This window comes from Oncorhynchus mykiss, chromosome 17 (assembly GCF_057628025.1).
Source record: "Oncorhynchus mykiss isolate SJ-2025 chromosome 17, ASM5762802v1, whole genome shotgun sequence".
NCBI lineage: Eukaryota > Metazoa > Chordata > Actinopteri > Salmoniformes > Salmonidae > Oncorhynchus > Oncorhynchus mykiss.
The window spans coordinates 50,532,069-50,544,222 of record NC_143038.1 but is presented as its reverse complement, the minus strand read 5'-3'; the positions used below and the strand labels follow the sequence as shown (position 1 = coordinate 50,544,222).

The following is a 12,154-nucleotide window of genomic DNA, read 5'->3' as shown; positions in this document are numbered from 1 at the left end:
TGAATACACATACACACACTGTGAGAATACATAACAGAGCCACTCCTAGACATAGACACCTCCAATGCTGACTGAGTGTGTGTGTCCTTACCTCCGCGTCCTCGTCTTTGACCACATACTGGGCCACCTTGAAGGAGCTGAGGTATTCGTTCATGTTCTGGATCTCAGTGTCCTCCGTGGCATTCTGGCTACGGTCCAGCAGCTTGGAGATGGCATTGTCATCATAGTGAATGACACTGCCCTCATCTCCATCCTTTATGTCCCCTGGAGTAAACACACGATTCACAATATACTGTGTCAGAGGAACACAGACTTACATCTTGTTCAAATCAGTTAAAAACTACAATATGTTCCTGGCAAAACAGGTTTGACTTTTTCATACAGAAATGAATTATAATTGTGACACATTGTAGTCAGTGTAGTCAGTACGCGCATCATTAGTCTTACACAGTTTCTGGTGGGAACCCATGGCCCGAGCGGCCGCCTCCATCTCATCCTTGAAGAGCTCCTCAGTGCCAAACTTGAGGATGTCGTCCAGCTCCTGTTTGGACATGGAGCCGGTTTTGGAGCCCAGGCCGGGCCTCACCACAAGGTGGGTCAACATCATCTTCCTCTTGGCCACCTGGGTGATACGCTCCTCCACGCTGGCCCTTGTCACGAAGCGATAGATCATCACCTTCTTGTTCTGACCTATACGGTGGGCCCTGCTGAATGCCTGCAGCAGAGAGATGGAGGGAGGGAGAGAGTGAGAGGAGCAGAGACAGAGACAGATACAGAACAGGGTGTCAAGGAGGAAGAGAAATGGAAAGAGACTATTCACAACTCTGTGAGGGTTCTAATGCATACAGACGACAGTTTATTATGTAGCCTGTCTTAGTGTGTACCATGTCCCACAGTACCTGGATATCGTTGTGAGGGTTCCAATCTGAGTCGTAGATGATGACGGTGTCTGCCGTGGCTAGGTTGATGCCCAGGCCTCCAGCTCGGGTGGAGAGCAGGAAGCAGAACTGCTGTGCGCCCGGTGCTGCAGTAGAAATTAAGTCACACAGTCATGGAGTGTTTACGCAAGTGTGTGAGTATAAGTGCTGTCTGTGCTGCTCCCTGCTGGACAAAGACAGAACAGCAGCATAACTCACCATTGAAGCGGTCGATAGCCTCCTGTCGTAGCCCCCCTGTGATGCCTCCATCGATGCGTTCATATTTGTAGCCCTCGTATTCCAGAAAGTCCTCAAGCAGATCCAGCATCTTAGTCATCTGCGAGAAGATGAGAACTCTGTGTCCTTCATCTTTGAGTTTCTTCAGCATCTTCTGGAGCAGGGTGAGTTTGCCTGAGGACTTGACCAGCTGATTCCCATCATAAGAGCCATTGGGTAACACTGGCGCCTCCTGCATTTACACAAAGAGCAAATAACCCAATGAGAAAGCACAGCACCTCACACACAGACAGTCAACTCTCACTGATAAACACAAATACCTGCATGTTGGCAACCTATAAACTTCTACAATACATAACTTCCCTTCTCCCTTCACTTCTCTCCTCCTCATCACTCCCTCTCCCCTCCCCCATCTCTCCACCCTCCCTCACCATGGCTGCCACTGGGAACAGGTAGGGGTGGTTGCAACACTTCTTCAGGTCCATCATGATGTTGAGAAGGGACACCTGGTTACCCCCGCCCTTGGAGTTGAGCGCCTCAAAGTTCCGCGTCAGGATGAACTTGTAGTACTTCCTGTTAGTCAGAGGTCAAAGGTGAGAGGCAGATTAAGCCTGGGGGTACAACTCAGAAGAGGTTTTATACAACAATGGGAAGTCCAATAGAAAAGTACTAGAAGAGGACTAACTAACTTCTGCATGGGGCTGAGCTCCACTCGTACAATGAGCTCTGTCTTGGAAGGCATGTTCTTGAAGACATCAGCCTTCAGTCTCCTGAGCATGTGTGGGCCCAGCAGGTCATGCAGCTTCTTGATCTGGTCCTCCTTGGAGATGTCTGCAAACTCTTCCAGAAAGCCCTCCAGGTTACTGCAGAAAGAGAAAGCACAGACACAGCAAAACAGTTTATAGATACCTTTTAAAGATGGTACAGTCAATGTTAAAATGAGCAATGGAAGCCTTGGCTTCAGGCAGTACTGTAAGGAGGACCCTGTGGTCACCATTGCATCTCCCTAAGCAGTAGCTCTTTACGCTCTGCTACAGCAGCAGCTAGCAGGCCCCATAGGCAGACTGCCAGGCTAATGGAGGGGCCCCAGTGGGGGGTACAGTACAGCTCTTACTTAAATCTCTCTGGGGTGAGGAAGTTGAGCAGGTGAAACAGCTCCTCCAGGTTGTTCTGCAGAGGAGTGCCAGTCAGTAGCAGCTTATAGTAGATCTTATAACCGTTGAGGATTCTGAAAAACTAAGGTACAGTGACAGAGACATTAGAGGCTCAACCAAGCCACAAATAGAGTTGAGTAATAATTATATACGAGGTTGATGAAGTTGAAAGGGAGGAGATGGATAATATATTGATAATAGATTGTAAAGAAATCAGAATTTAGATCTTAAGAAACGGACTATTAGACAATTTAGCAGTGAAAAATACAATAATGACCAATTCCATCAATTTGTTGAATGCATTGGTTTAATTTGAGGTGGGTTACCTTTGACTGGTTGTTCTTCAGTCTGTGGGCCTCGTCCACCACCAGACAGGCCCAGTTAATGGAGCCCAGAATGGTCTGATCAATGGTAATCAGCTCATATGATGTCAACAACACATGGAACTTGATGGCACTATCTTTCTGTCAAGACCAAAACAGAGATTCTAGATATGACAACCACTCTCCTTTCAATGTAAATTACACGCTTGTCGATGTTCACTGAGATTTAATACATTGTAACTGTAGTTCATGGTGATACCTTCATACGGAAGACCTTGCGGCCTGTCTTGACTGTACTGTCCTCAAAAGTGAACTCGTTCTCCCTGATGACCGCTCGGCTATCTTTGTCCCCAGTGTAAGTGACCACGTAGAAGTCTGGGGCCCACATCTCAAACTCCCTCTCCCAGTTGATGATGGTGGACAGGGGGGCACTGACCAGGTATGGCCCTTTGGAGTGACCCTGAAGGGGAGGGGGGGGGCATGTTTCAGTCATGACTAAAGATACTATTTGACAATATATGCAACATACATTGTAGTACTTTAATCAGTACTGATTCTATTGTGTTGTATTTACCCAAAGGAGAAGTTTTCATTTATACAACCAAATGTCTATTTTTGATGAAAATGGTATGTTATAGAAAAAGGTGTCTGGACCCTTCTATAAAATGATATTTACATCAAAAATAGACATTTGGTTTGTTAAAAAGAAAACTTGTCCTTTAATAACGTCATAGAACATGAATACCAAACAAACAGGCCCCTGTTCTGTATGAGCCTGTCCTCCTCACCCACCTCCTTGTAGAGTGAGTAGAGGAAGACGATGGTCTGGACAGTCTTGCCCAGGCCCATCTCGTCTGCCAGGATAGTGTCTGTGCTCTGTGCCCAGGAGAACCGTAACCAGTTCAGACCCTCCAGCTGGTACGGATGCAGGGTGCCCCCAGTGGCATTGATGTACCAGGGTTGATGTTCAAACTTGATGGTAGGCTAGTGACAGAGAGAGAACAACCAGAGGTATATCAGTTGATTTTTAAGCTAATAGGACTGTATGTTTTAGTCCCTAGTAATGATGGCCACTCACATCTATAATTGGGGCATCAGGGGGGATTTCTCTCTCCCTCCTCTTCTCCTCATCTTTACCCTTCTTTCCCTTTCTCACCACTAAGGGGCGCTGGTCATCACCAATCATCTGCTCCCTGTCAAATCACAGTAGACATTAATAAATAGTCAACTCAGAATGTGAAATCATGTGAAACAAATATGCTTGTGTGTGTACTAGAGAGAGCGAGAGAGACACAGAGAGGGAGAGCGAGACAGAGACACAGAGGGAAAGAGAGAGACAGAGAGGGAAAGAAAGAGAGAGACAGAGAGAGAGACAAAGAGAGAGAGATAAAACAAAGTGTGAGATCTGAGCTGACCTGTGGTCCCAGTAGGAGTGTTTGCTGTGGTGATACTCAGGGACGTCAAAGTCATCCACCTCCCAGGTGCACTGGTCATAGGGCAGGTCTCTCCACTTGATCATGTAGTGCACATCTCCATCCTTATCATAACTGCAGGGAACGCAAGGATCAAGGACAGTCAAAACTCTGTGAGCTTTTGGATTGAACCTCAGAATACAAAGACAATTACTTGTACACATTTCAAACCTGGGACAAAAAATGTTTTATGATGCTGTAGATATGACTGTCTTTACTCCATTGTATATAAAGTGGTGAGTGTGAGTCTGGGTGAGAGAAAGTCCCTATAGGGAGAGGACAGTGTGTGTATGAAGTGAGCACCTGTGGTTGATGATCCTGTGGATGACCATCCACTCTGGCTTGATGCCGTAGCGGTAGAATCTCTCCTCCATGGCCGCATACTGCAGGTCTTTACTCTTCCTCTTCTCGTTGTTCAGCTCCTCCTCCCCAGAGCCGTAGTCGTACGGAGGGGGCTCGTCCATGTCGTTCTTCCGCTGGTAGTTACGGTACATCACCGCATGGTACAGCTCTAACTGCACACACCAGAGACAAGGGCATGGCTTAACCAACAATGCTGTGGAAAAAGTATGACATGAAGTTGCCTTCCATATTCTTGTCATATTTGTGACAATGTGCTGTGACGTGTTGTCTTGTAAGCAGGCAAGTCCACAAACAGTGGTGTACCTTCCCCTTTGACCTCTCACTGGCCAAGTGCCCTTTTGGGTGGTGGTATAATTATAAAAACATTTGTATACTGTTTTTGTTGTTGTTGTTCTGAACCCACTGCCCCCAAGTTCACCACCCCCCACCCTTGCCTGTACGGAGATTGCGCACGCCCGGTATCCAAACATGCATGGCTTGAAATGCAGTCACAGGTCGAGTGTGAGTAGCAAGCTACTTAGTGTAAATATCAACAGTACCGCCACAGCAGCATAACACTTGATAACACCTGATTTACATCATCAATATTCGGTTTGATTGTCTGATAGCCTACGTGCAGCACTTCATTTATTTCCTGATCAGAAAGAGAATAAATAATTCAGAATAGTCTACTACATCATGAGTAGGCCTAAAATTTCAAATCAAATATTATTTGTCACATGCTTTGTAGACAACAGGTGTAGACTAACAGTGAAATGCTTACTTATGAGTCCTTTTCCAACAATGCACAGTTAAAGATAAGATATTATAATAATGGAAAATAATGAGTAGAAAATAACATGTCTATACAGTATACAGGGAGTAGAAAATAACATGGCTATAGAGAATACAGGGAGTAGAAAATAACATGTCTATACAGTATACAGGGAGTAGAAAATAACATGTCTATACAGTATACAGGGAGTAGAAAATAACATGGCTATAGTATAGAGAATACAGGGAGCAGACAATAACATGGCTATAGAGAATACAGGGAGTAGAAAATAACATGTCTATACAGTATACAGGGAGTAGAAAATAACATGGCTATAGTATAGAGAATACAGGGAGCAGACAATAACATGGCTATAGAGAATACAGGGAGTAGAAAATAACATGGCTATACAGTATACAGGGAGCAGACAATAACATGGCTATAGAGAATACAGGGAGCAGACAATAACATGGCTATAGAGAATACAGGGAGCAGACAATAACATGGCTATAGAGAATACAGGGAGCAGACAATAACATGGCTATAGAGAATACAGGGAGCAGACAATAACATGGCTATAGAGAATACAGGGAGCAGACAATAACATGGCTATAGAGAATACAGGGAGCAGACAATAACATGGCTATAGAGAATACAGGGAGCAGACAATAACATGGCTATAGAGAATACAGGGAGCAGACAATAACATGGCTATAGAGAATACAGGGAGCAGACAATAACATGGCTATAGAGAATACAGGGAGCAGACAATAACATGGCTATAGAGAATACAGGGAGCAGACAATAACATGGCTATAGAGAATACAGGGAGCAGACAATAACATGGCTATAGAGAATACAGGGAGCAGACAATAACATGGCTATAGAGAATACAGGGAGCAGACAATAACATGGCTATAGAGAATACAGGGAGCAGACAATAACATGGCTATAGAGAATACAGGGAGCAGACAATAACATGGCTATAGAGAATACAGGGAGCAGACAATAACATGGCTATAGAGAATACAGGGAGCAGACAATAACATGGCTATAGAGAATACAGGGAGCAGACAATAACATGGCTATAGAGAATACAGGGAGCAGACAATAACATGGCTATAGAGAATACAGGGAGCAGACAATAACATGGCTATAGAGAATACAGGGAGCAGACAATAACATGGCTATAGAGAATACAGGGAGCAGACAATAACATGGCTATAGAGAATACAGGGAGCAGACAATAACATGGCTATAGAGAATACAGGGAGCAGACAATAACATGGCTATAGAGAATACAGGGAGCAGACAATAACATGGCTATAGAGAATACAGGGAGCAGACAATAACATGGCTATAGAGAATACAGGGAGCAGACAATAACATGGCTATAGAGAATACAGGGAGCAGACAATAACATGGCTATAGAGAATACAGGGAGCAGACAATAACATGGCTATAGAGAATACAGGGAGCAGACAATAACATGGCTATAGAGAATACAGGGAGAAAACAATAACATGGCTATAGAGAATACAGGGAGCAGACAATAACATGGCTATAGAGAATACAGGGAGCAGACAATAACATGGCTATAGAGAATACAGGGAGCAGACAATAACATGGCTATAGAGAATACAGGGAGCAGACAATAACATGGCTATAGAGAATACAGGGAGCAGACAATAACATGGCTATAGAGAATACAGGGAGCAGACAATAACATGGCTAGCCATTTGATTAGCTATTTAGCAGTCTTGTTTAGAAGTCATATGGCTTGGGGGTAGAAGCTGTTCAGGGTCCTATTGGTTCCAGACCTGGTGCATTAATACTGCTTGCAGTGAGGTAGCAGAGGGAACAATAGCTTAGTTTTTTTAAAGCTTTGGATCGTGTGTAGCCCAAGAACAATGTGTAGCGTACAGTGGGGAACGTGCGGCACATCTGTCAGCTAACAGCATGCAGACAAAACAGTCCTTTTGCAATATTTCAAATAAAATTGCAGAATAACAGGTTGGAAAGCAAATGGCTCCTGCTGAAAAGAGAAGACTCTAATCTTTCTGCTGTAGGCTAACAACATATTTTATCAACTTCCAAATAGGTATTTTGAGCGAACATTGTTTTAAAAAGTAAAACAAGAGGGAGGTAGGCTTTTGGCACGAGAGCATCGGCCATCGCCAGTGAGTGAGCTGTACATCATTGGGTAGGTCAGTGAAACTGGAAAGCTTTTTCAGGACTATAATTTCCTCTTCACTCTAACTAGCTTGCTTAAAAATTGTGATGAGTGAGTGTGTTGTTTGAGAAATAAATAACCATACGATAAAAAATGAAAACATTCGTTACAGAGGCAGTTAGTAGGCCTGTTATGAATTTCTAGATATGAATTATGAAAGTCGATGATTTATTTTTCAAGGGGGGTGTCCTTTAAAAAAAGAATTGGAGCACCTGCCCCCTGTGCACGGCCCTGCTTGTAAGCCACTATATTTGAACATGGCTGACTTTCAAACACTGTGATAACTCTGACAAACCCCCAGCAGTCAGCAGCAGTCAGACAAACAGACAGATTATAGTCTCACCTGTAGTTCGCTGACCCAGGAGCAGTGCCAGTAGGAGAGACCAGCCCACTTGACAAACAGTTCCCTCTCCGGATGGCCCTTCAGGGGGGGCTTGACCAGCGGGTCCACCATCTCTCCATCAGGGCCAGGGAGCACCTCAGTGGGTAAAGGGGGATCCCCCCAAGTCCAGTGGAGAATCCTCTGTACCTTCCCCTTCAGAGGTGGGCACTAGAGGGGGAAAGAGAGTTATGTGAGACAGAATGGTATTATCCTCATTAGTCTATCTCTGTTCTCTCTTGGGAGCCTGCACAGAGTGACACTTTCCATTTTGTTTCCAGCAGTATATTTTATTAATGGAGAGCAAAGTGCATTCTCACAAATAACATGGTTCATTAACTGGACCATTGTGGAGCATGTGACACTGACTGAACACTGATTGGTGGGATAACTTGTCACTCACCATGCACCTTGGGCACAGCCACTCCCCATTGGGTATCTCAGGCAGGGGAGGGTTGAGGCAGTGGATATGATAGGAGGAGGGGCAGGTGTCACAGCACAGCAACTCCCCTCCATCTTTACACACTCTGCAGAACTCCAGGTGGTCATCCTCTTCCTCAACCGCAACCTCCTCCTCCTCATCATCATCATCATCATCTTTGGCCTCCCACTGGATGCCCTCCTTCTCCTGAATGCACAGATGAGGGATAGTGATAATGTACTTTGTTGTAACAATGCACTTCTGTCATAATGTGATAGGGATGATGTACTGCTGTTGTGTTTAGTGACAGTCAAGGTTAAGGTGTACTACTCACACAGTGGGGGCAGCTCCACTTGCCCTCGGGGGCCTTCTCCAGCTCGGGGTCCAGACACACCAGGTGGTAAGCTTTGGGACAGGTGTCACACAGGATGATCTCCCCTCCCTGCTGGCACACCTCACAGTAGTCCTGGTGGTCTGTCTCATAGCCGTCCCCATCCTCTCCTGCACACAAGACAGGAAACTCAGATACAAGTCAATGTAGTCTGTGTCTACACACACAGCAGTAACAGTCATTGGGTTATGAGGGTTATGGAAAGAAGGGAGGATATAAGCTAGTAGAACTAGTTAGTGTAGATAAGACACAGCATACTTTTCCTTTTTTTCCGACCCTTCCGGGCTTTCTTCTTGGCATTCCCCGAGGTATCAGAGCGCACTGAGGCACTGTGGATGCTGACATCATCAAAGTCCGACTCCTCCAGCCCAAAGTCCTCTTCACTCTGCCAACAGACACGGAGTCATTCACAACCTCACAGTCAATCAGCAACTTCATAACTAACACAATAAGCACATACCTCATCCATACTAGAGTTTGGGAACAACAACCTACTGTATCTATTCTAAGTCACAGTAATGTGACTGAAGGTAAGAAAGGAGACGTGTGCCGCTCCAAACCCTACCGAGGATGCTTTCTTCTTTGATTTGGTCTTCTTCCCTTTACTTTTCTTCTTCACCTCCTTTACAGTCTTTGTCTTCCGTCTTACCCCAGGCCCTATAGGACAACAAGATCAGGCACAGACCAGAGAGGTATAGAGGGTACTTTATTACTATATCTCTATACATTCTGATATACCGCATGCTTGATTGACAGCCCTTACCCTTTCCATCTTTGGTTTTGGCTTTTCTGATTGGCCCAGGCTGAGAGCTTGGTAGGGTAGTCACCTCTTTGACAGAGATGGGCGAGGCCACAGTGACCATTTCCACAGCAGCAGCCACCGCGGCAGCCACAGCAGTTGCGGAGGTGCCTTTGAAGGGGTTGTTGGCGCTGAACTCACGCCACTTGGACCCTAACACTGTCATCATCTTTGACATGGGGATCTTAGGGTTCTTCTTGGCAATAAGTGGCCTGAGAATAGGGAAAGAACACTGTTGTCTTACCTTGTTATTTTCTCAGTTAATTATATAACAACCTGCACTAGAGTGACATGTATCTTTATTCCTCAGTACTAGTGGTGACCCATCTGTGTGACGTCCTCTCTGTGTAACGTCGCCTCTGTGTTGTGTGCATGGCATGCTTGTGATTTGTCAGCCAATGTCTTGTGGTTTGGCACAGTGGCCTCTAAGATATCGGGTCAATACATTCAGTCTCTGAACCTCCAGGCTGTCATACAAGCCCCCCCCCCCCCCCCCCCCCCCCCAAAAAGGTCAAATGTTCAACACACTGCTCCAGTTTCTCTGTGCAGTTTTAATTAGGATAGCTTCAAGCAACAACTAACAACACAGACATGACAGCCATCCATAGACCATCCATAGATCCAAGACAAGCAATAAATGATGACCCTACATGGTGAGTACCTGAGGAACTGGCTGAAAGCCTTGTAGTTGGTGAGGGTTGTATAGTCCTCCTCTGTGAAGCCATACTGCACATCTTCCAGACCCCACTCCTGCATCAGCTGGCTGGATGACTTGGGCTCCTGGGGCAGAACAACACAAGTGCGAGTCCAGTCTATGATAACAACAAATACAGGTCAAACTAGACAGATGGTTTAACAGAGACACGCTTAATGTACCTTATTATTTTCATCATCATCATCATCGTCGTCATCATCATCGTCATCCTCCTCCTCCTCCTCTTCTCTCTTCTTCCGTTTGGGTTTCTTCTCTTTCTTCTCCTTTGGTTTCTTCTTCTTCTTCTTTGTGGTGGGGGCGGGGGCGTAGGTGCTGCTCTCGCTCTCTGAGCCAATCTCTGGACGTTGCAGTGGATGGTCATCCTCCCGCTCTGAGGCCTGCTCCTCTGGGTCATTGCCACCAACTCCTATTCCGCCACCTCCTCCTCCCTGACACACACACACACACACACACTGTTTACAGTATACAATCCCACCCCCTCTGTCTGTCAATCAATCAGGAGACATTTTATACACAGACAATGAGTCAGCAAATATCACTAACACAGTCTTCATATTTGAAGAGGAAATAGGGAGAAAGAGCATACATCCAAAAAACATGAATCATTTCTTGACTTGACCTCCTACTCCTCCACCCCCATACCATCTGGATAACAATTAACATTTAATCAACTGAGTTAATATCTAGCTCCCAGCTTGTTGAGAGCTCCATAGATGGCATGATCAGAGGCACATTCACATCTAAACCTTCTGCTTACATAGAGAACAGCAATAACAAAGCAACATACACCTTCAGAAGTCCAGCCAATCACATCTCCCCCTCCTAGCCAGTCAATAAGACTAAGGCATATATTGTCTCTATGTATTGTCTCCATGGCCTTGCTATGGCAACATCTGTAAGGCTACGCAGTTGAACGTTTATAGATGGAGTGTGTGAGTGAGCACTGGCATTGGGTTGTATGCGTGGGTGCATGCACCCTCGTGCGTGTGTTTGTGTGTGCGTGCATGAACGTTGCACAGTATGGTGTGGATCCATGGAGAGACTCACAGGCGTCTTGCTCTGCGGCGCAGAGGAAAGGATCATGTTGCCGCAGCGCCTGCCAACCCCACCGCCAGTCCGTCTGTGTTGCTATGGTGACCAAACTGTGCAGTCTGGAGCTCTCTCTCTCTCTCTCCCCCCTCCCCCTCACTCTATAGCAGCAGCAGCCAATGGAACAGCGCCATCCAATCAGACACGTTTGCATAACGAGCTTGTTATGCAGAGGCCTGTGGTTGCAGAGCCTGTGTTCCAGCGCCCGTCTAGACAAATCTCATTTATGCATACGGAGAAGGGGAGAAAATTAGTGTGGAGGGGGGGTCCAAATGAAAACGGAGTGGAGGGTGATGGAGGCAGGAAAGCAGAACCACTGTTAATCCAGAGAGAGTAACTACAGAGAAGAGTCTTAACCCAACCCCTGACCGCACAATGCAGAGGGTTCAATGTTACACAAACGCATCACAGGGCACAAGATCAGGGTGGAAACAAAGAGGAGGTCTCTGCTGGGAGATCAGGAAAAAAAAAGAAAGTCTTAAAGAAAATTCCTTTGTATCAACTTCATTTCAGATTAATTAAGGACTTTCAGAACTAAATTAAATTAGTACATACTGTCCAGCCATTATGTAAGAAATAAATGTCAGGTTGAATATACAAACGTTATATCCTCACGATACCTTAAACACCCCAAGCCTTACAATTGTACAGTGTGAAAAAAACACTGCTTACTATCAACACGCACAGTCCCCTAAAGGGATTTTTCTCCTTAAAACAGATCTAGCCAGTCATCAGTACTAACAGCTCTCCTGTGGCGTGCTCGGGCCCTGCTGGAGGGAGTCTGAGCACAGCTGGTTCCTTCCTTCAGCTCTGAGACAAACTGGGGGGAGAGACCCACTGGTGGGGCTGTGACCTCCATTGATCCGTGGCCCATTACTGACACTAGACTTCGGGGAGAGATTGTAAG

General features: G+C 45.7%; 1 protein-coding gene across 5 annotated transcripts in view; it reads right to left on the bottom strand.

Annotated features, from left to right (window-relative positions):
• The window catches only part of LOC110494438 (ATP-dependent chromatin remodeler CHD5), a 51,736-nt gene that overhangs the window by 16,098 nt on the left and 23,484 nt on the right, over positions 1–12,154 (bottom strand). For all 5 annotated transcript variants that reach the window (XM_090205858.1, XM_090205860.1, XM_090205859.1 and 2 more), the window contains exons 3-23: positions 10,320–10,586; positions 10,105–10,223; positions 9,408–9,655; positions 9,210–9,301; positions 8,903–9,029; positions 8,588–8,754; positions 8,236–8,460; positions 7,797–8,003; positions 4,407–4,618; positions 4,047–4,178; positions 3,710–3,824; positions 3,424–3,615; positions 2,891–3,091; positions 2,635–2,772; positions 2,269–2,390; positions 1,844–2,017; positions 1,586–1,727; positions 1,137–1,386; positions 900–1,024; positions 448–715; positions 92–264 (exon numbers count right to left, since the gene is read on the bottom strand). In XM_090205858.1, the coding sequence (XP_090061984.1) occupies positions 92–264; positions 448–715; positions 900–1,024; positions 1,137–1,386; positions 1,586–1,727; positions 1,844–2,017; positions 2,269–2,390; positions 2,635–2,772; positions 2,891–3,091; positions 3,424–3,615; positions 3,710–3,824; positions 4,047–4,178; positions 4,407–4,618; positions 7,797–8,003; positions 8,236–8,460; positions 8,588–8,754; positions 8,903–9,029; positions 9,210–9,301; positions 9,408–9,655; positions 10,105–10,223; positions 10,320–10,586 (3,696 nt within the window). The remainder of the gene's footprint in view (positions 1–91; positions 265–447; positions 716–899; positions 1,025–1,136; positions 1,387–1,585; positions 1,728–1,843; positions 2,018–2,268; positions 2,391–2,634; positions 2,773–2,890; positions 3,092–3,423; positions 3,616–3,709; positions 3,825–4,046; positions 4,179–4,406; positions 4,619–7,796; positions 8,004–8,235; positions 8,461–8,587; positions 8,755–8,902; positions 9,030–9,209; positions 9,302–9,407; positions 9,656–10,104; positions 10,224–10,319; positions 10,587–12,154) is intronic.